The sequence below is a fragment of the Podarcis erhardii genome (genome assembly GCF_964252035.2).
Source record: "Podarcis erhardii genome assembly, chromosome: 1".
NCBI lineage: Eukaryota > Metazoa > Chordata > Lepidosauria > Squamata > Lacertidae > Podarcis > Podarcis erhardii.
Genome location: NC_138497.1, coordinates 23687035 through 23709263, shown reverse-complemented (window position 1 = coordinate 23709263; position 22229 = coordinate 23687035). Strand labels below are relative to the sequence as shown.

General features: G+C 42.5%; 2 protein-coding genes and 1 long non-coding RNA gene across 7 annotated transcripts in view; 2 read left to right on the top strand and 1 right to left on the bottom strand.

The window, feature by feature from the left end:
* The window catches only part of LOC309345411, a 33010-nt gene extending 27634 nt beyond the window's left edge, over nt 1–5376 (top strand). The window contains exons 2-4 of one of the 2 annotated variants that reach the window (XR_014158227.1): nt 155–218; nt 4303–4543; nt 4661–5376. This is a non-coding gene — a long non-coding RNA (uncharacterized lncRNA). The remainder of the gene's footprint in view (nt 1–154; nt 219–4302; nt 4544–4660) is intronic. The other variant, XR_014158226.1, reaches the window with a different exon arrangement.
* RPS6KA5 (ribosomal protein S6 kinase A5) overlaps nt 1–9045 on the bottom strand; it is a 38253-nt gene extending 29208 nt beyond the window's left edge. Inside the window, exons 1-3 of one of the 2 annotated variants that reach the window (XM_081860321.1) lie at nt 8567–9045; nt 3113–3184; nt 2162–2380 (exon numbers count right to left, since the gene is read on the bottom strand). In XM_081860321.1, coding sequence (XP_081716447.1) covers nt 2162–2380; nt 3113–3184; nt 8567–8663 — 388 coding nt within the window. In that variant the 5' untranslated portion in view covers nt 8664–9045. Of the gene's footprint in view, nt 1–2161; nt 2381–3112; nt 3185–8566 lie in introns of those variants that run through there. The other variant, XM_081860322.1, reaches the window with a different exon arrangement.
* A 307-nt stretch (nt 9046–9352) lies between these two features.
* DGLUCY (D-glutamate cyclase) overlaps nt 9353–22229 on the top strand; it is a 37814-nt gene continuing 24937 nt past the window's right edge. For 2 of the 3 annotated variants that reach the window (XR_014156610.1, XM_081861886.1), the window contains exon 1: nt 9353–9483. The gene's annotated coding sequence lies outside the window, so the exon portion shown is untranslated. The remainder of the gene's footprint in view (nt 9484–22229) is intronic. The other variant, XM_081861887.1, reaches the window with a different exon arrangement.

Genomic DNA, 22229 nt, shown 5'->3' with positions numbered 1-22229 from the left:
ATCACTTCCTCTTTCCACCAGTGCTAATCTACAGTAAATAGTCCTCTAATTAGCTTGTCCTCCAGAGTGCATGTTTGTGTGTGTGTTTAATTACCCTTGATGCAAAGACAGAAGGAACTGAAGTTTTAGAATTTGAACCTCTCTTTTTCCTTAGAACAGAGAATGCACAACCAGTGTGAAAGTCTCTGCATTAACTTCTATCTCATTGCTGGGAGGAGGTAAGAATTTCCAGAAATATATAAACCATGAGTAGTTGGGTGAGAAGAGAAAAGGCTCAGCAGAATGTGCAACAAAATCCCACTAATGTAGATGCTCTGTTGCAATTCTGGATGCAACATAAAATGGAAAAGAAACAATTAGAGAATTTGAAGGGCCCTCTCCTTCAGGAAGCACCAAAAATCTAATTGGCCCATTGAGTTTCAACTACAGGTTAATTTAGAGTAGGGCTGAGCACGAACCACAAGATTGTAAAACAGCTTGATTCAGCTTGGACCAATTCAGAGGCTGCCCAAGTTGACACAGGGGTCCAAGCCTCATGGGCCAAATCTGACTTCCTGATGGACCAAGACTGACCCATGGGCTGCTGGTTGCCCAATCCCTGGATTATATACTTGGCCTGTCAGTCACAACAGACTTCTCACCTTGACATCTTCTTTAGATACATAAATTCCACTTTTGCAAAATTCTCTCCCTCAAAGCACTAGAGTTTGAGAGCACTGGTAAACACAGTCTCTCTAATTACAAGCTAGACTAGTCAATCACAATGGAATTCTCCTTCTACATAGTCTCCTCACTCTAGCGTTGGCTCTCTCTTCTCCCTGGATCCCAACTGCTGAAAGTGAAAATAGCCACTTGTCTGCAGCATTTTTAAAAAATGTCTAGATCACTGAGGTGCCATGAAGCGCTTCAGGGGTACCCATTTTGATTAAAACCACCTTGTAGAGATCCCTCTTTGCCTCTGACAAGCCCAAAATCTCTCAGAGGCATAAGAGAAGCTTGAACAAGGGTTATGCAACTGAACTATCTGTACCCGTGAACTGGAAACCAAAACTGACAAGCTGTGTTATTAAAGGAAAATATTCAAAAGCAGGGTGGGAGGCGGGGGGCAGGATTATAGTCTTGTCTAGATGTGTTAACGTTCATGAATCTGAAGTGGGGCATGTCAGCACTGAAGGGAGAAAACTTATCTAAGCAGCCACACAGTTGGTAGCCTGCATAAATACAATTTCAACACACATCTCCTTCTGATTTGTCAGAAGGTACTTATAAATGGCTTAAAGCTAACAACCAGCAGCTTCTTGGTTTATCTCAGGTGCTCCAGTGTAACTGTGTTCCATTCCAGCATAGAACCACAAGCCAACCCCTTACTCTGGTTATCTCCCGCTTGGACTACTGCAATGCGCTCTACGTGGGGCTACCTTTGAAGGTGACCCGGAAACTACAACTAATCCAGAATGCGGCAGCTAGACTGGTGACTGGGAGCGGCCGCCGAGACCATATAACACCGGTCTTGAAAGACCTACATTGGCTCCCAGTACGTTTCCGAGCACAATTCAAAGTGTTGGTGCTGACCTTTAAAGCCCTAAATGGCCTCGGTCCAGTATATCTGAAGGAGCGTCTCCTCCCCCATCGTTCTGCCCGGACACTGAGGTCCAGCTCCGAGGGCCTTCTGGCGGTTCCCTCACTGCGAGAGGCCAAGTTACAGGGAACCAGGCAGAGGGCCTTCTCGGTAGTGGCACCCACCCTGTGGAACGCCCTCCCATCAGATGTCAAAGCGATAAACAACTACCTGACATTCAGAAGACATCTGAAGGCAGCCCTGTACAACCCTAGTTGCTTCCTCTGTAACATTATCAGGAGATCTAACACACATAACGCATGAATGTTTGTATTTTCTAATGTGACTTGCTTTCAGATCACTGCAAAAGTTGTCTATTGATTTCAGTTGGTCTGCTTTGAGCATGTTGAATACAACCTTATAGATCCATGATAAGAACAAATAATTTTAAAAGCATATTCTTCAGTTTGTAAACTCTTTGGATATTTATTATATTCTACCATTGACTGGCTTGGCACTCTTAACATGGAATCACTGAACTTTAATGTTAGATTTCTTTTTTTTGTTTCAGTGAAAATATTTCGTTGTTATATTAAAACTTACCCAAAATGAGATGAAGCTTTGCATCTGTCTGAAACGCATAATGCAAAGTCACCAAAAATGGTGACTGTCGGATGTGTTCTAGTACCTGCCGTTCAGTCTTCGTATGTTCAGTTGTTTTGGCTTTTTGAATTATTGTTGCTTTTTTCAAAACCTTCATGGCATATAACTTGCCAGCATCATGACCACTTATTTTCCTGACTAGAAACACCTTCCCATAAGCTAAAAACAAACATATGGCACAGTATAAAATACTCAAAAAACAACAGATATTTGTACGAGTAATTGGATACCATAGTATTCAATTCCTATCATTTTCCCATCTTCACAACTGAGCAAAGTACCTAAATCAAGGTAATTCCAACCCTATACACATAGAAAGATAATTATTGGAATCTCTGAACTCAATGGCATTTCTATACCTTGTTGACTGAAATAATACTGAATTTGAATGGAAAGTGATAATAGAAATGGAAAAATGAGAAAAGGGAGATGTCAAAATACATGGGGGATACCCATGTATCCATGTACCCATGCAGAAGCAGATTTTTTAAAAAAACAAAAAACAAAAACCTACGGTGGAAAACAACCCAATAAGTATTCAGCATTCTCAGCAGCCATATAATACTGAGTGTAAGTCTGGAAGAAGAAAAAAAGGGAAACGGATGGTATAATTTGAAGGAGAGCTTGTCTGGAAGCACTTCTGGTAGAAGGGTAAAGAAGCAGTCCTACTTGTTACTGCTACTGAGAAAAAAAAACAGGGTATGGGGAAGTGAATAGAATAGGATATCCTGAAAAGGATAATGGTCCCTTGCAGGAACCCTAACAAGAGCACTTTACATTTAACATATTGTGTATGCAGTCATTAAACTTAAGATATTTTTAATAAAAAAACCAACTTAACAATTGCTTTAATATTTTCATATTTAATTAGCAAAGAGGGCCTATTCTTACCTCCTGTCCCAAGAACTTTCAGCAGTTCAAAGTTCTCAATGCCCACCTTCTCTACATGACCAGTCAAGTTTGCTAAGAAAACACAAAAACATTTCAGTGTAAAATTACTAGCTTTGTCTAACACACACACATACAAACAAACAAACAAACAAACACAAAACAAGGAACAAACAGGTCAAGGCTGCTGTCAGCTGCTATCAACAATAGCTACTAGATGTCTAGACCCCAAACCACATTGTATTAAAATTGTTTAGAAGCCATTTTGTATTATAAATGAATAAATAAGATTAGAACTTAGCTTATGCTGAGACATCACAACATTCACAAGTTCTGCTGCTGTCAACAGCTGCTGATGTAGAATGAGGTGGGAAAACAAAAGTTCCCAGCCCTTCTTGTTTGCTGCCTCTCCTCCCAACTCTTTTATAGATGCAGAACTAATAATGGAACATTACTTGAGCTGGAGAAAACCACTGATTCCTGACATTCTCAAAACCTACACACACATTCTGCATCCCATCTTTTATCTCCTTTCCTCAAGAGAAAAGGGTCAAGTTCAGAGGCATTGAATTTTGACTGTGAAATAAACTTAGTCCCTCCTATCCACTTCCCCCTTTTTTCAAGGTCATGGCAACTTGGTGAAGCAGCACTAGCAGCTGGGATATTGGCTGTGAAATGCATCCTATAAATTCTAATCAACTTAAGGGTTTGAGCAAGCCATTCCCCGCAACACTCAAGTGAAACCCCTAACACACCATAGGCCCTGGAAGCTCACAACCCTTTTTGTTCTTTTAACATTGTTATCATAATTTACAAGTTACTGCACACCCTCCCCCACTACTTGGGAGTATACAATAGTTTTTGGGTGGCCACATGTCACTACTAAACTGACAGGCACTCACTATCCAAGTTTGCTATTTGAGTGACTGTTTTTATTTATGAAGGAAATGAAACATGGGTCATTTTAACATGTTGTAGAAATTATGGGTTGCATCCAGACCTATTTGGTTAGATTTAATTTCAGTTTAAATCAGTGAGATTCAAATGGGAACTATGTGCAACTAACTAGGTCCAGAGAGAAAAACCGGCATGATTTCAGGGGCTCTTTATTACAGATCATAACAGAGCTAATTCACATTTATTTCTGAAGTGGTCAGGTTCTAACACTGTGGTTTTATCACATTTTTACATAGGAAATGGTTGGTGTGAAACAGTTACCACATGAAAAACTGAAGAGTTACCACATCTGAGGAAACACTACAAAAGAAAGACTGTGAAGTTTATTTGCCTTTCAAAATGAGACTTCAATGTTTTTCTAACCAATGTAACAACAACTGGATGCCCATGCTGAATTGAAAGAGATATGTTTTTCTTAGATCTGATTCTTTCTTGCAATATCTACATATATTCAGTTACAGATAGGTAGCCGTGTTGGTCTGCCATAGTCAAAACAAAATAAAAAAATTCCTTCCAGTAGCACCTTAAAGACCAACTAAGTTAGTTCTTGGTATGAGCTTTCGTGTGCATGCACACTTCTTCAGATACATAAAGAACAAATTATTTGAATAACAAATTATTGTGATTTTGAGGCAATACCTGAAGTAGCTGGGATGAATATGAACAAAGCATTGTTAACCCTACTTGCTAAACCTATCCATTTTATTCATTTGCATGAATAAACTAAAAGTAATGAGTATGAGCTGTATGCCATTACAGAAGTACATCATATCCATTAGCAGCAGCCTAGCATCTATGAAAAACCAGAAGGCTTTATTCTATGTTTAATTCAAGGTGTGCCACAGTGCTATACAAGATGCCTACACTCTTGCTGGAACTAATGCGTCAAGAATTTAATCAGTGACATACTGTAAAATGTGCTTTTATGCAAGATTTTAGGCAGCAATCAAGCACAGGATAAAGGAGGGAGAAGCAATAAAAAGAAAAGAAAGCACTATAAACAAATCCCTCCCTAGCAGCCGCTTTGAGGGAAGCATTAATAATCATTTCAAAAAAGAGAGAAACATTCAGGGAGTTTTTGCAATGGTTTCCTTCCAATTTCTGCTTGATTTAGCTGGCTTATCTGTCAGGATGAATAACAGTCACAAAGTAAGGAGATAAAGTAGAAATTAAAAAATGAAAAACAGGTGTCAACTCGTCTTAAGTAGATAGTATATTTTGATACTTTATGTTCTCTTTGGCAACATACTGCAGAATACAACAATAAAAGTAAACATTGTTTAAGATGGTGGCACTTATTTTAAAACTGAAGATCTCATACTATATTGTTAGTGTTCACACACACAAAGGAGGACGTAATAGAAATACTGAGCCAACTATTATTAAAAAATGCTCTGAAAAAGATCAAAACTGGGTAGAACTGCTTGTCTGATCACTTTATTTCCCACATCCCTAAACCCTTTACTGTAGATATTTAAAGTGCTAATAACTAGTTAACATGGCATATACCCATTTAAAGAGACAGTACTGTATTAAGCTTGTGTACTGTGTAATCTCCTAATAAATAAACACTAATATATTGGTTAAATATAGTAACTCTATCCAACTAACTTTGTACCATGCTTATTTCCCTCAACTACCAGTTACTGGTAAGTTAAGAATGTAATGGGTATAAGTAATATTAAATGGTAGCAGAAAACCATTGGCATGGAAGTCAGGTTTTGTAAGGAAACACCTATTTACTTTTCCTCCACACATTCCCATCACACCGTCCTTTGGCTCTAGTCAACCAGAGCAGCTTCTACCTATTCCACCCTTGAAACCCTCCTCATTAGCTGTGATAACTAAATTAAATCTCTAAGTGAGCGGTGGGAAACCCATGTGGCCTAAGAGGCTGTTTCAGCCGAGCAAAGCTCACCTGCTCAACACCTGGTGTCATATATGAACTCAGGTGTGGGGCAAGCAAAGGAAGGCTTGGGCAAAATGGGCTTTGCAGACACTGTTGTTCAGCTGATCAGCAGGGTCTGCAAGCCTCTTGTGTAGTACTTCCCATGTGCCATCAATTGTGAGCACTTGGGAAGAATTACAGACAAGGCTTCCCCAGCCCTGACAACCAGCTGATTGTCAATGTTTGGGTAGTGCAGTGCATAGTGCTTCCCCAGCACTCACAATCACCTTTTTGTTGATGACTGAGAAGTGCCACACAACTTTTTTGCCCCTATGTTTTCATTTCAAACAGCATCGCAATGGGGTCAGAAAAGGTCCCCTGACTTCATTGTTACATCAAGTGTTTGACAGCTGGATGGTCCTGCCCACCTGTCAAATGTGGCCTGCAGAGGTATGCATGGAGGTAAGTTCCCCATCACTGCTCTAAATTCAGAAACAGTATCATTTCAGTTACCAGCCACTGGATATATACAACAGAAGACCCCTGTTTTCTCATGCTCTGCTTGGGAGCTGCTCAGAACATTTGGCTCATCACTGTCTGAAACAAGATTATCTAGATAAAAACAAGTTACTTGCCTAAGGAAGTTAAATGAGTACACAGTAGAGATGAGATCTGAAACCAATGCCTAAATCATTTCCTTTTCAGTTAATTCTTACCAAGCATTTGTTTTCCTCTGGTTTACCCCCCCACACACACCAAAGTATTCCCTCATATTCCTCTACAATTCCATTTCTGATCACAGAACGTGCCATTTTTCTAACTTGACATTCTGTTCCAAAAACATGGCACTCTTGCACTCTATCACCTCGTCAATATCTATCTACCTATAAACCTGATCTTATCCATTACTGCGCTGCCTCCAACATAAAGGGCAGCCAGTATTCCCAGGGCAGATATTAAGCTTGTAATTTCCAGGACCCTTTTTAAAAACTGGTGTCACACTGCCTTACTTTCCAATCCAAAGGTTCAAAAGCTGATTTGGGGGACACATTACATTATGTTATCAGAAGATCCTCAATTTCACATTTGATTTTTTTGATAACTCTCAGATGCATGTCATCCGGACCTGATAATTTGTCAGTTTTAATTTCATTAGGCTTAGATGACACAGGACATTAAGATGCAACATCCACATTACAGTTTTGAGACAGAGTTTCCCCATCCCTCAACATCTTCTCTATCTTTTGCAGTTTATCTGCTAGTGCTTTCTTTAGAAAGTTCAGGTACAATTTGTAGTATTCAGCTATCAAGTCACCTATGTCAGGGGCTTTATCAGGCTTTAATGATTTCATTGCATTAACTGCCTCATCTTCCATAATATGTGCAATTCATAGTAACTGAGGAGGTACCCATTCAGTACTGTGAGGTTCAGCAGTTACTCCACTAATGGCATACGTTCGCTGGGACTTACTTCTATGTAAGTATGCATAGCAGGCATGGGGAATGTGTGGACTTGGAAATGTCTTTGGGATCTATTTCACACCAACCCCAACCAGCATCACCAACAGTCTAAGTATAACAGGAGCTCAGTGGACAACATCTGGAGGGCCACACATCCCCCTCCTGCATAGGATTGCATCCTATATTACCAAGAAACCTATTTAAAACCAGGGGTGCCAACTTGAATAAAATATTGGGCACGTAAGCCCCCACACTACAGAACCGATCACATGACACACACACACACTATTTGAATGGAAATGTTCATCAACTTTGGAGAGGCCTGGACCCCCTCAACTATTTTACTAGGGGAGCCCAAGGGACCTCTGCCCCTAGAAGTTGGCTCCTAGGTTTAAAACAGCAACAACTGCCATCGTAACAATATTAATGCATGGTGAGGAATGAGTGAGAGAAACAACAAGGTTTCTTTACCAGAAATATCGTGCGCATAACAATAAAGTGCAGCGTTTTTGAGCAACAGAAGAATCAGGGCAATCTAGGGGGGACGGACGGACTGCAAATGCCCTGGGCGATTTCCTACGAAGACCGCTGCCAAAATTCGCAGCAAGGCGATGGGTGAGGAGGAGGAGGAGGCATCTTTCCCAGACCTCCGTTCACCAAAGTACGTACTCGCCTCGGCAGGTCTCTCCTCTCCTGACATCGCTCGCCGCTTTCCCGCAGCTGCCACTCGCCCGCCGCCAAACATTTCCCCCTCGTCCGGCGCTGCAACCGAGTCCTTCTCCCCGTCCCGCTTCCCCAACCTACCACCCCAAGCCCTCTCCCCGCGCTGCCCGGTTCTCCCCCGAGCCCTTCTTCTGCGGGCCTTAGTCGCCGCCCCTTCCTTAGCCCCACCGAGCAGCGTCCTCCTCCAGAGCTGCCCCGAGGCGCCTCGCCGACCCACTTCCCCCGTTTCTCCCCCCCCCCCCCCTTAGCACCTCACGCGCAGCTCACCTTGGCACACGGAAACAAACCCTCCCTGATACTCCCCCCCCTAACCTCCCCCAGAGTTTCACGGGGATCTTCGCGCGCTTCCCTTCCTTCCCAGCCCCACATTTCGCGCCTCTCCCCCCCCCCAACAGACCTTCCTTTCAAGAGGCTGACCTACTACTCACCGTTCCTCAGCTCGTGTTTGACGGTGAAGAGAGACGGGTCCGCTTCTTCCGCGGAGCGCCCGGAGGCTCCTTCCATTTCCTCCGAGGGTCCCTCCATTTCCTCACAGAGCCCCCCCCCCCGCCGCCCCCCACTTTTCACCCTCTCCACGCCTGCCCCCCACCCCACGGAGTGCCGAGGGTGAGGCAGGGAGGCTCAGCCAGCGCCGCCCGAAGACGAAAGGGAGACTTTATCCCTCAGCGAAGGTGCCCCATGTTCCGAGGGCTGCTGTTGTTGTTGTTCTGAGGGGAAGAAAAAAGCAACCAACGAGAGCTTTAGAAGACAATAACGAAACGAGGCGCCTACATTGACAAGCGCCCGTTTAACCATCGGCGCCTTTGGAAGCGCTTCAGAGCTCCTCTCACTCACCCACCGACCCCCATTCCTAGCTGGGGGGCGGGCGGGAGTAGAGAGACCGCCAAGAGGGTGGGGGAGGGGCGGCAGGGTGGAGAAGCTCCGTTATCGACGAGATTCGATCGACTCCCCTCCCCGCCGCCGCCGCCACACTGAAGCAATCGGGGAAGGAGGTGGGAGGGGCGAGCCGAACGCCCATTGGCCCGCCAGGCTACACACGGCACCGACCATTGGCCGGCGCCCGTTGCATGTTACCACCCTCCCTCCGCCAAAAAGCCGCGGCCCGCCATTGGTTCAGCGCTTGGGCCAATCGCTCGCGCCATTTCTCTCTCTCTCGCCTGTCCCCTCCCTCCGCTTCCTGTCTCTGAGGGGATTCTGCTGCTGCTGTGCTCCTCCTCCCCCCCCCCGGCTCTCCGCCGCCCGGTTCACCTTCTCCCCGCTTTCGAGTAAATATTATGCTCCCGCCTCTCGAGCGGGCCGAGTCTCGAAGAGGCTAGATCGGTTGCCTAGACACGGAGGATGGCCGGTGAGTGGACCCTTGGCGGCGCTGTCACCAGCTGGGCTTGGAGGGTCTCGCGGGAGATGCTGCCTCCCTTCTTGCAGCCGTTATTAGCCTTCCAGCAAGAGCAAAAAATGCAAAAGCAAAACAAAAAAAGGAGGACATGGTGTCTCCGCGTTTAAGAGGCGCAGGGCGGGCAGAAGCAGCTTCCCGATCTCATTTCTAGTGACGGGAAAGTACAACTGATGTAGTCAAGCTGCAAGTGATTTCGGGGTGGGGGGGGAGCATAACTGTCAACGTTTCCCCCTTTTTAAGGGAAATTCCCTTATTCCGAATAGGATTCCTCGCAAGAAAAAGGGAAAGTTGACAGCTATGGTGGGGAGTCATTTCTGCAGCCAGCAGACGTAGCTAGGAATAGTTCGCTTTGTGGTGGCCAGAAATGGCAAGCGACTTTCAAATGTCAAAGCACAGAGTATATTTCTGAGGCAATTAGGCCCGTGATTTATTTCCTTGTACAGTAGGGGTGCAAATGATATCCCCACCCCACCCCACACACATACATTGATCATCAACCAATGTGTTTTTTGCTTCTTTAATGCAAGGCAAGTGCTCCCCCCCCCCCTTTTAGGGATACTGGTAGCAAAGTACTGCAGCTCTTCTAGAGGTTAACTCTGAGGTTTTCAGAGCAATCCCATACTTGCGTATCCTGAGATACGCTGTGCCTGCACCAGTGGAACAGCCAGCCTGTTCCAGGCATCTCATATAGAGGTTAAGACTGTCAGCCAGGAGAGCCATATTCCATCCCCACTGTCAGAAGTAGTATGCCTCTGAATGCCACCTGCTGGGAACTGCAGGTGGGCAAAGTGCAGCTGCCTTCACACCCTGCTTGCAGGTGTACCACAGGAACCTGGATGGCCATTGTAAGAACAGGCTGCTGGATCCAGCCAGGATCTTCTTATGCTCTTTCGTTCTTATGCCCAGAAGGGGTGTAGGAAAACACACAAGTAGAAAATACAACATATATACATATATGGCAGACCTGCCCACAGACACTGGAAACTCTGCACTCCCTGATTCATTAATGGAGGAATAGCCATGGACTGAATAGGTATAGCATATGGCTCTCCATAGTATCGGTCCCATCCCACCCACAACTCCGCTGGATTTTTGTGTATTGGACATATTCTACCACGGTGTCTGTCTTGGCAGCAGTGCATCTGGCGTTCATGCAGCATAGCAAGGCTTCCATCAAATGCTACTGTAGCCGCTCAGGCAGCATGTATTTAGCATAGGATTGTGCCTTCGGGCTGCAGCACTGTACTCACTTACATGGGGGTAAGGCCCATTTATCTAAATGGGACTTATTTCTGACTAGGTGTGCGTTAGGAAGAAAGCCCCATTCAACTTGGTAGGGTTCTCTTCTGATTAACATGCATAAGTTGAAGGTGCACATCTGTGCATGAGCTTAGGTTTAACAATGAGAAGACTGTATGCATATGCGCACACAAAACTTAGGAACACCTGATTTTCAAAGGAATTTACCTATTACTTTCCTAGCGCTGGAAAATAACGAGGACTGCTGGAGAGTTACAGAATTATGGAGTGCTAAGAAAGTCCTTCAAATACATTGCTGTGAACTGTTTCATGGCTTGTTTGTACACCCTGTTAATTTGATCTAGACTTGCGTTCATTTACACGATTAAAGCAAATCCAAGGCGGGGTGTGTGTGTACGGAATTACCATAATAGCTAGCAAACACATTGGTGTTGAGATGTGGATGATTCCTGATGGCAATCCCAAATCAGCATCTTCTGTACTTCTGCATGTAAAGAACTGATCTATCTTGCATGTACACAGGCACAAGAATTTAATAGCTGAAATACTAAAAGTATTTGTATTTACTGAATTACGTAATGCTGAAGTATACCTTCATCGCTTTCATACGATATTGATGAATTATTCTATACAGCATAATGAATATATGTTTGTGTATGTTTGTGTGTGTGTGATATAAATATATATACGTAAAAAGTGATGTATAGATATAGAGGTAGATAGATATTGCTTTGATAGTTGAGGAATATTTTCTCAATATCCACATTCAGTGGTTTGCTGCTTACTAACTTACTTAAGAACCTTTTGCTGACTGTGTGTGTAATTTGTATGTCTAGTAGGACACTAATGAGCACATGTCCCAAAATCTTCACAGTAACCAGCGAGTGAGGGAGCCTGCTCCACAAACTGGAGAGAACCCTGGCTGAGGAAGCATCAAAGCAAGTTAGGCAAACGTGTGAATTTGGCAACATGGCAAGGAGGCCAGGGCACCCCACTCTGCCCAACAAAATGATCATGAGATAAGCTTATTTTCTGTAAAATTATCCTAAAATCATATATTCACTACTATCTGTTAAACCTTATCAGATAAGGCTTATCTCATCCTGAAGTCCCAAAAACATTTTATAAGGAATCTTTCAGATTCACTTAGGTATTTCTGCTTAGATCTGCGCTATCTAGTTGATGGGAAAGCCAGATCTTTTCCAGCAACTGCAGGGGCAAAAGCCTTCCTGTACTCTGCAAGGTAGGTGGTGCTGAGTCACTCCACCCCACTTGCTTCTAACCATACTTTAAGTCAAAATCCCCTTTTCTTCTTGTTATCACGATTACTCAAAGATCAAACAAATCCCACTTTGAATGGTCCTTTGGAATAATGGTGTTTTATAGCAAAGTTTTACAGCAAAGGAAGGATCTCTGTGCACCAGTTCTGACTGGGATCCAGGCCTTCAGTGCTATGCTGTATTGCCTCCATGCAGCTGAGCCCGGGATTGGGCTTTTATTAAAGTTTTGGGGGTGAGAATTTAAACAAGAAGTGCATAACGATAGCCTTCACCCTTAACTGTAACAAGCTGGAATTAAGGTGGAAATAGAAATAGAGGGCTTGGAGAGGAAGCCCGAGGCTATTTGTAGCCTTCAAACTCTTCAAAAGCTGTTACATAAGCGAAGTAAGCTATCTGAACTATTGATCACATTAGCAATGCAATGGTCCATTCCACAGAGCTCATGAGTAATAAAAACTTGGTAATAAAAATTCCATGAGTTCAGTAATAATACGCTCTATGGTGGGGAAAGATAATGAAATTGTATAGTCCAAGTTGTTAAGCCCTGCAAGTTGTTCTTGTTATGCAGCAGGAGCTACTCTCAAAACTTTTGTAGATTTGTATGAAAACCTTTACAATACTCACAATCCAGATCCAACCTATTTACAGGACACTTGTATTCAATCAAGACCAAATTGATATTTTGATCAGGTATCTTACGACTGAAGATAAGGTAGCAAAAAAATAAATAAATGTAAACAAAGCAAAGCCCATGGGCTAGATGGCTTTTGGGGGGGGGGTTGTTTCTATAAAGCTTTGAAAGATTCTCTTGCTCCTATACTAGCCTCCCTGCATAATACCATCATGGATGCTAGTACTGTACCACCCTTGTGGAATATGTCAAGACTTATTGTCTTGAGCAAACCGGTTTGGGACCCTAATCAGGACAGGGAAATCTGAGGTGTAGTATTGGCTAATAGACTGGGTAGGTTGAAAGGTGCCAAGACATCAGCAGGGTTTAGTCCCTCACAGCCAAATTGTTGACTCAGTCCAGAGGATCCTGAATATTATGCACCATTGTAAAACTAAGCAGGAGCCAGTGGCATTGGTCTCTCTAGATGCATATAAGGTTTTCAGCCAGATCAAATGGCCTTCAGGTTCCAACCCATTTGAACATGGGCAATAAATTCATGAGTGTGACCCACAGCATTTACACAGAACCTGCAGCCAACGGTACAGCTACTATTGGGGAATAGCATGAAGTATTTGGAGATGGTTCCCCCCAAAGGCCTTACCCGTCTCAAAAGGCAAAGCTATGGCCCATTGAGCAAAGAGGTGAAAAGGGAGTTGCAAGCATGGAATAACAATCTCACCTGGCTGGTATAGAAATGGCTATCTCCCTCAACTTCTGTACTTGTTTCAAACACTCCTTGTTCTGCTGCAGGCAGAAATAAATACTTGGCAGCAACTAGTAAACCAGTTTATCAGGAGTAATGGAAAAAACCAAGGTGAATAAAAACATGCTGTACGGCTGCCACGACTGCCAACAGATAGGGGTTTGGGTATTCCAAGTCTGCAAGTGTATTAAGCAGCCTACAATTTAATGCAACTGATTCAATTGGTCAAGGGCAATTATGATTTCAATTGGGTAGGCATGGAGAGCAAGTGTTGGACAGGGCCCTTCAATTTCTTAAGCTGACTGCAACCAAGTTACAAAACACAAAGAACCCATACAATCAGACTATCCTCTCAATATAACAAAGGTGGTTCATAGTACCAGCTCCTTCTGAATCACCTCTTACTCTCATTTTGAAATACCCACATTTCACAGATGTGTCTAAATATAACCAATTTGAAGTGTGGGAGGGGAAGGCTCTGTATAGGGTGGTGGACTTGTTCTTCAATGGGGTGCCTCCTATCTACAGAACAATTGCAAGCTAGACCAAGGGGGGGAGCGGTGGCAGCTACCCCCCTAAATTAAGTAAAGCAAAAAAAAAATAATACTTAACTAACTGAGGTTCTCCCCACCCAACATGAAACCTGTCCCCCTAACTTGAAGGCTGCCCTCCCCAACATAAATCCTGGCTACGCCCATGAACTAGACTGGGAGGTGAGGCCCCCTTGGCTATAGCTAATGCCGATTCCATTGATACAATTTTCACACACAAGAGCCTCTGAGAATATTAACATTTTATAAATACAATGCAGGCTTGTCTCAGCACATTGTGGCTCGACCATAGGACTAAAATCAGTTTAGGAGAACAATCTAGATAAGATGAATATTTTTGTATTTTATTTGTTGTAGGTATTATTTGTAGCTGCTTTTTATTTTGGCAAAACATAAAGATATAATTACCAAAGGAAAGAGGTAAGAGAGACATCTAGAGCTGATCAAAGTCAATAAACTAGTACTCATGAAGCTTTGATTTTACTGCAGAGCGGCTGCAAACACACATCTTACATTTATAGCAGATTTAAAGCACATGGCTTTGCCAAATAATCGTAGGAAATGTAGTTTACCCCTCACAGAGCTATAATTCCCAGCACCCTTACAGTCTTTGGGGAAAGCCATGTGCTATATATACAGTGGTGCCTCGCAAGACGAAAAGAATCCGTTCCGCGAGTCTCTTTGTCTAGCGGTTTTAAGCAAGCCCATTAGCGGATTAGCGCTATTAGCGGCTCTTAGCGGCTTAGAAAAAGGGGGGGGAGGGGGGAAAGTCGGAAAAACTCGCAAGACATTTTCGTCTTGCGAAGCAAGCCCATAGGGAAATTCGTCTTGCGAAGCACCTCCAAAACGGAAAACCCTTTCGTCTAGCGGGTTTTTCGTCTTGCGAGGCATTCGTCTTGCGGGGCACCACTGTATATGGTGTATAGAGAATGTCCTTCTTGTGTCCTTGTTCAAAAACAGTCATAAAGCTAAATATCCTGTGTGGTGATTTTAGACTCTTCCCCCAAAAATGCTTTCCAGAATTTAGATAGCAGTTCAAACTTGCTGATGTTGATGTTGATGTTGATGTGGTGGTGGTGGTGTGTGTGTGTGTGTGTTGGGATTCAGGTACTCAGTCACCTCCACCAGCAGAGAGGAGAGCCACTGATGCAGCTGGTGTGTTCTGCCACAATGTAAGCCCTGAGCCCTTTGCACTGTAGGTGGTAAACTAGAACTCGTGGACCTCTTGCAGCAGTAACCAGCAGAAGGCCCCCAAAACACCTTGCTAGGCACTGGAGGCTTTGGATCTTCTGGCTAGAAATCCCTGCAGATTCCCACCACCATGGGCTAATCCTTGGGCCCCTCAGCTGCACCAGCTTGGAGCTGTCATAGCAGAAAAGAGGAACTCACAGCCACTACCACTTTATTCCCTGGTCAATAAGAACTGAAAGGGCTGTGGTTCTGGTGGTGACCATTCAAATCTATCACGTGTGGACATGCATAACATTCCATGGCCTTTGCATTCCTGCCAGCACTTAGGAAATCTCTCTTTACATTTGGTCTTGTTGACATTGGCTATCATGTCTGCTTTATTTTTAGAGAAGATTAGGATTAGGTTTTTATTACTTTTAATTATTATTTTTGGCATCCTAAAGTAAGTTGAACTTACTCTTAAACTTGCTAGGACTGTTCAACCTTAGTCATACAGTTGCACTGGGCTAGTTGCTGCATATGGTCACTGATTATTATAGTTACCTCGCTGTTTGTATGTACATCATGTGTTATCTCCTTGAAAGGTTAGCTGTTGGGTATGAATATTAGCGTTCACTCAGCTATTAAAATGACAGCTCTGTTAATATTTTTAGAAAGCTTGTCTTTATTGACATTGCTTAAGGACAGGCCGATTACTTTGCTTACTGAGCAGTGAACATTCAGTGCTCCTGGGATTGTTATAATTATTATTATCACGATTATCTGCAGCTCATTATGGCATGAAGGCTGTGGACCTATGCACATTTATTTGGAAGTGAGCGCTGTTCATGATACTTCTGTTAAACAAGCATACAGGTGAAACTCAGAAAATTAAAATATCGTGGAAAAGTTCATTTATTTCAGTAATTCAACTTAAAAGGTGAAACTAATCTATGAGATAGACTCATAACATACAAAGCGAGATATGTCAAGCCTTTATTTTTAAGAGGCAGTGTGGTGTAGTAGTTAAGTGATAGACTCGTAATCTGGGGAACCGGGTTCGCGTCTCCGCTCCTCCACATGCAGCTGCTGGGTGACCTTGGGCCAGTCACACTTCTTTGAAGTCTCTCAGCCCCACTCACCTCACAGAGTGTTTGTTGTGGGGGAGGAAGGGAAAGGAGAATGTTAGCCGCTTTGAGACTCCTTAAAGGGAGTGAAAGGCGGGATATCAAATCCAAACTCTTCTTCTTCTTAATTGTGATGATCATGGCGTACAGCTGATGAAAACCCCAAAATAACAATCTCAGAAAATTAGAATATTAAATGAAATCAGCAAGACAAGGACTACAAATAGAGCAGGATTGGACCTCTGAGAAGTAGAAGCATGCATATGTACTCAGTACTTGGTTTGGGCCCCTTTTGAATCAATTACTGCCTCAGTGCGGCGTGGCATGGATGCTATCAGCCAGTGGCACTGCTGAGATGTTATGGAAGACCAGGATGCTTCAATAGTAGCCTTCAGCTCTTCTGCATTACTCGGTCTCATGTCTCTTATCTTTCTCTTGGCAATGCCCCATAGATTCTCTATGGGGTTCAGGTCAGGCGAGTTTGCTGGCCAATCAAGCACAGTAATCCCATGCAGTAGCACCTTAAAGACCAACTAAGTTAGTTCTTGGTATGAGCTTTCGTGTGCTTGCACACTTCTTCAGATACACTGAAACAGAAGTCACCAGACCCTTCTATATAGTGAGAAGGTGGGGAGGGGTATTACTCAGAAGGGTGGTGGGATTGGGTGATTGGCAGATAGCTGTGATGAGCCTGTTGACGACTCTTAACGACTGCAATAGGTCTTACAGGAAAAAGCAAGGGGTGAGAAGGTGAAAAATGGCTTTGTCATGTATAATGAGATAAGAATCCAATGTCTTTGTTCAGACCAGGACTCTCCATGGTCTCTTCCCCTGGTCTGAACAAAGACATTGGATTCTTATCTCATTATACATGACAAAGCCATTTTTCACCTTCTCACTCTTAACGACTGCAATAGGTCTTACAGGAAAAAGCAAGGGGTGAGAAGGTGAAAAATGGCTTTGTCATGTATAATGAGATAAGAACCCAATGTCTTTGTTCAGACCAGGTCTCATATCATGAGTGCTTTACTTTCACTTTTTTGTTTTTTTCTGAAATCCACTAGGAGCAGAAGCTGGGGGGAAAGGTTATATATATATACCAACTTGGGTTGGTTAGTCCAGAGGGAGGAGACTGCAATGGTGATAGCTGATGAGACAGTGGACTGTTGTGGTGGAGGAAGAAATGACAGTGGGGCCCCCTCTGGCTTGAGAGAATGACCGTGAATATCTCACTTGGTATTGTGGTTGGGAGAGCACCTCCAAAGCACAGCACAGCAAAGATGATCACCTGCCTATCTTCTGAATTTGGAGCTGGGGAAGGGAATGTGATTGTAGCCATCCTACATTGTGAGTCATCTTTGCCCCCAGTTTTTCAACCTCCCTTCCTTTCCACGGATTTTCTCCTGTTCCTCAACCTCATCCGCGGGTTTTCTCCAGCCAACCTCACCTTTCAGTTGATATATAAATAGATCCAGTAGTAGTGTTCTGTGGAGGTTTTTTCCTGAAATAGTGAGGGAAAAGGGAACTGTCAAAAAAGGGAACTGAAATAAAGTGGTGTTCTTTTGCTAATGTAAGGAGTTGGGCAATCTCTTGTACAACTTCTCAAGTGCCTTTTGTGCAAAGGCTTCCGATATCTTTTCTGCAACAGTTCACAGTACAGAGCTGCCACCAGAATTCTTTCCACTGGAGTAGGTGTTCTATGAATTATAGACAGTGTTTTTCTGAAGAAAAGCAAACAAGCTGGCATTTTTTTATTGAAATAATTTTGTGAATTTGTGCAAGCTGTTATTCTTCTTGGAACTCTGTATCAGGCAGTGATCCAAACTCACACATGTAGATGTGTTTGGCACCATTATGTTTAGCAATCTGTTCACTAATCTCTTGTGCTGTGTATTTAAGGCTCTCTCTGGTTTCATGCAGTCTTTCAAATAACCAAGTTCTAATAAGGAACATTACAGACTGGCTAAGAAGAAGCAAAACCACACTATTTTCTATTGTGTGTGTCAGTTTGCAGTTTCTGTCTTCAGTTTCCTCTTATATGGATGTTTTCTCCAGTATTGAAATTAATGGGACAGCCTTGTGCACAGTTATATGTGGGACAGAAGACTTAGTGAGTGCTTCTTAAGATGATCTTGGTGCTGCAATCCTAAACAATTTACTAGGGAAGAAGCTTACTGGGCACAGTGGGACTCCTGGTTTCAACACAGGACTAAGCTGTACAGCATTTTTTTTTTTAATGTTATGGACATCACTTTTTCAGGCCCTTTACCAAGCTACCCCATATTTGTCTTACTTTGGGAAAGGTCACTCCAAGGGGCAAGAACCAAGGCAGTGTGATTCTGTATGGTAGTCATTGACTGATAAGGCTTTTGAGACCACATCTGTCACAGGAACAGGAAACTGGAGGCCTGAGATCATGGAAATAGAATTGTTTAGACTTCCAGGATTTATCATTTCAAGTCACAAGAGTAAGTCCATTTAAATCATGGATAGGCAACCTAAGCCCGGGGGCTGGATCTGGCCCAATCGCCTTCTAAATCCGGCCCGCGAACGGTCCAGGAATCAGCGTGTTTTTACATGAGTAGAATGTGCCCTTTTATTTAAAATGCATCTCTGGATTATTTGTGGGGCATAGGAATTCATTCATTATTATTTTTCAAAATATAGTTCAGCCCCCCACAAGGTCTGAGGGATAGTGGACCAGCCCCCTGCTGAAAAAGTTTGCCGACCCCTGGATACCACATCTGTCACAGGAACAGGAAACTGAACATCTGAGAACATGGAAATAGATTTGTTAAACTTCCAGGATTTATTGTTTAAAGTCACAAAAGTAAATCCATTTAAATCAACCAACTTTAGTAATTAAATCTTAGTTTCAATGGGCCCACTAGGAATAACACTGGGTATTACCCATTCACAAATGCAGTAAACAAATGTGAGGTGAAAATTGCATTATTTGTATTATACCTTGTAGAATAATCTATGTTCTCTGACTTTTTGTTAAAATTATACATTTTCTCCCTAACATATGTAATATGTTTAGAAGGGTAGGAAATTCAGTAAGTTCAGTTGAGAATAATGCAGTATAGATAAGTAAATACGGTTTTGGGGGGCAAGGTGAAAGCTGAATATAACACATAATATTATTTGCAACAAGAAATATAATGGAACAGCAATGAAAAACTGGCATGTGAATAATGATAGAGGAAATAAAAATAAATATTTGTGATTAGACAGTTTTCATACACCACCTACAGTCAGGTTACAATAGTGCAACTTGGGAAAGTGTTAAGATTAGCACAAACAGGGATAGCTATTATTTTTATTTATATACATATATATGAGCATAAGCGTTATTTATAAGCCTTATTTATAAACAATGCTCTGGAAAGAAAACACCTCAATCCTGTTCGTAGGTTAGATCACTTAAATCTCACTGACAATGTGGATTTGAAAAAGTCAACCTGCAGCAATAATGCTCAAAAGTTAGAATGTGCCACCCACAGATAACCAATCAGATTAGTAAACGACAATATGTTAAAAAACAAAGTAAAATAAAAACAACAATCTAATATTCTAATTGAAAGATGATTTGCATGTTCACCTTCAGATTGCAGCCTAATAAATGTAAAACCCAACCTCTGGAACTTAATGTAAACAAATAGTCTTGTACGTGAATATTATAGTTTCTGCAGCACTCCAAGAGAAAAAGGGAACACAACATTGGTCTGCACCATACATTTAGAGCAGTGTCACACCACTTTACACAGTCCTGGTCTTCCCCCAAAGAATTCTAGGAACCTCTAAGTGCACAAGGGCCAGTAGGTGGCACTTGACAGGGTGGTCAGAAGTGGCAAGCAGGAAAATAAAGTTAATTTTGTTTTACTTCTCCCAACATGGTGTCCTGCTGTTAATCGTACACGGTGTCAGAGGGGAGTCCACATGTGTCCCCTGTCAGGAGCTCATCCTACTCTCGAGTAGGACCCTGGCAGAAACACATGCCCGACTGGCATGTTCTCTCCCTCCTGGTCTTTCATTTGGGAGCTTCAAAAGCTTTTTTCAGCCTGAACGTCACAGCTACTGATGCCAACAGACATCAGCACACTTAGGGATCCGCAGAGTGTTCGCAGTTTGCGTAACAGACCTCAGCAACTCAGCATTTTGGCTAATCTACGTTTATTTACATATAAACACACACGGAGCACTGCAACATGGCTCCCTCTCTCTTTAGCATCAGACAGCAAAGAGAAAAAGGACAAAGGACAATAGTCCCACTTCAGGGAACACAGTAACACAAACATCCTGTCTCTGTCACTTCCCACACTTTGGAGTCAAAACATACACTGTCATGTGATAGACAACAATCCCATGGCTGCAATCACGGAGCAGGAATTCTAACAGTCAGAGGGGAGTCCACCTGTGTCCCCTACAGTGCTGTGATGGCATCACCAAACAGAAAGGGGGTCACAGGTTAACACTCAATAAATCCTAGAAGTTCTAAAATCTTAAAAGCAGCTCCCCCCCATTAAGTAAATCAATAAAATTACTTAACTAACTGAGGTTCTGCCCCCCCCCCAACATAAAGCCTTTCCCCTCCCAACATAAATCCTAGCTATGCCCATGGATAAGTTGTTTCAGGCTCTTTAGCATCTAATAGAATAGTATGATCATAGAGTTGGAAGAGACCCCATGAGTCATCTAGTTGAGCCCCCTGCAATGCACAAATCTCTAAAGCATCCATGATAGATGCCCATCCAACCATTTGTATCATGTGGCCATTAAACAAGTTCAGTCCACATTAGAGTCTTTTTTGATGAGCAGGTTTCCTCCCATATGTTTGTACTTTCTAAGTTTTTGCATTCCTCAGGTTGTATAAGAACTGTTTTAAAATAATAAATATTGAATTGTTTTATCCCTATGTTAAGGTTGACTAATGAATTGTGTTGTGCAATTTTCTGTTCTTATATTCTTTAAAAAAAAACACTCAAAGCTACAAAAAAAGATAGAAAAGTTTCCTGTAGAACAGTGGTTCCCAAACCTCTTTTCCCATGGACAACTTGAAAATTGCTGAGGGACTTGGCAGAGAATTTGATTATTTTCCTGCCCGTTGTCCTAGATGCTGCATGATTTTTAATGTGTTTTATTATATCTTTCATTTATTATATGTTATACTTGATTCCACACCATTGTAATTGTAATACAATAAAGTGCAATGTAAGACACAAAAGAAGCAATAGAAATACAATTAAAAATCAACATGAATATTTAATGCATCTTCAACCACAAATCCATAGACACCTGGGGACCACCGGAATGAAGCTCATGGACCACCAGTGGAATGCTCTGATGTAGAGTGAGGCCAAATTGAAATGCTCTTTAAATGTTATTCTGGAGAAAGTAACTTCAAATGTCACATTTTAAAGAGGGTTTTTGCTATGGAAGGCACTTTTGAGATTTAAATTCCTTTTTAGTTAAAATTTTAATTCCATGAGAGAGTCTAATGGCTAACTAGAGTCCACTGGAGCTTACACCAGATTATGAGGTGGACTCTACTACCAGAGATTTATACCACAATAAATCTGTAACCGACACTGCAAGACTCTTGTGTATGTGTTTGTGTTTGCTATAAAAAGTAGATTAACACAGCTACCCCTCTAGAATATCCTACAAAAAGATTGCTAAAGATACAGATTATCATAGGCATAAATATATAACTGTTTATCTGGAGTCTTGCACTGACAAGATAATGAAAAATACCAGGTGTTGTTAAGAAGGATTAGCATTTGCTAGAAATGTATAACTATGTGTTGCATATTTACCTCATTACTTTTAAAAGAACACCAGTGAATCTTTCATGCTTTAAACCTCTGTTTCTCCCTCAGAAATTATCTTTCTTCCTAGCAATGTCTTCAGAAGAATTAAAATTAACCTTAG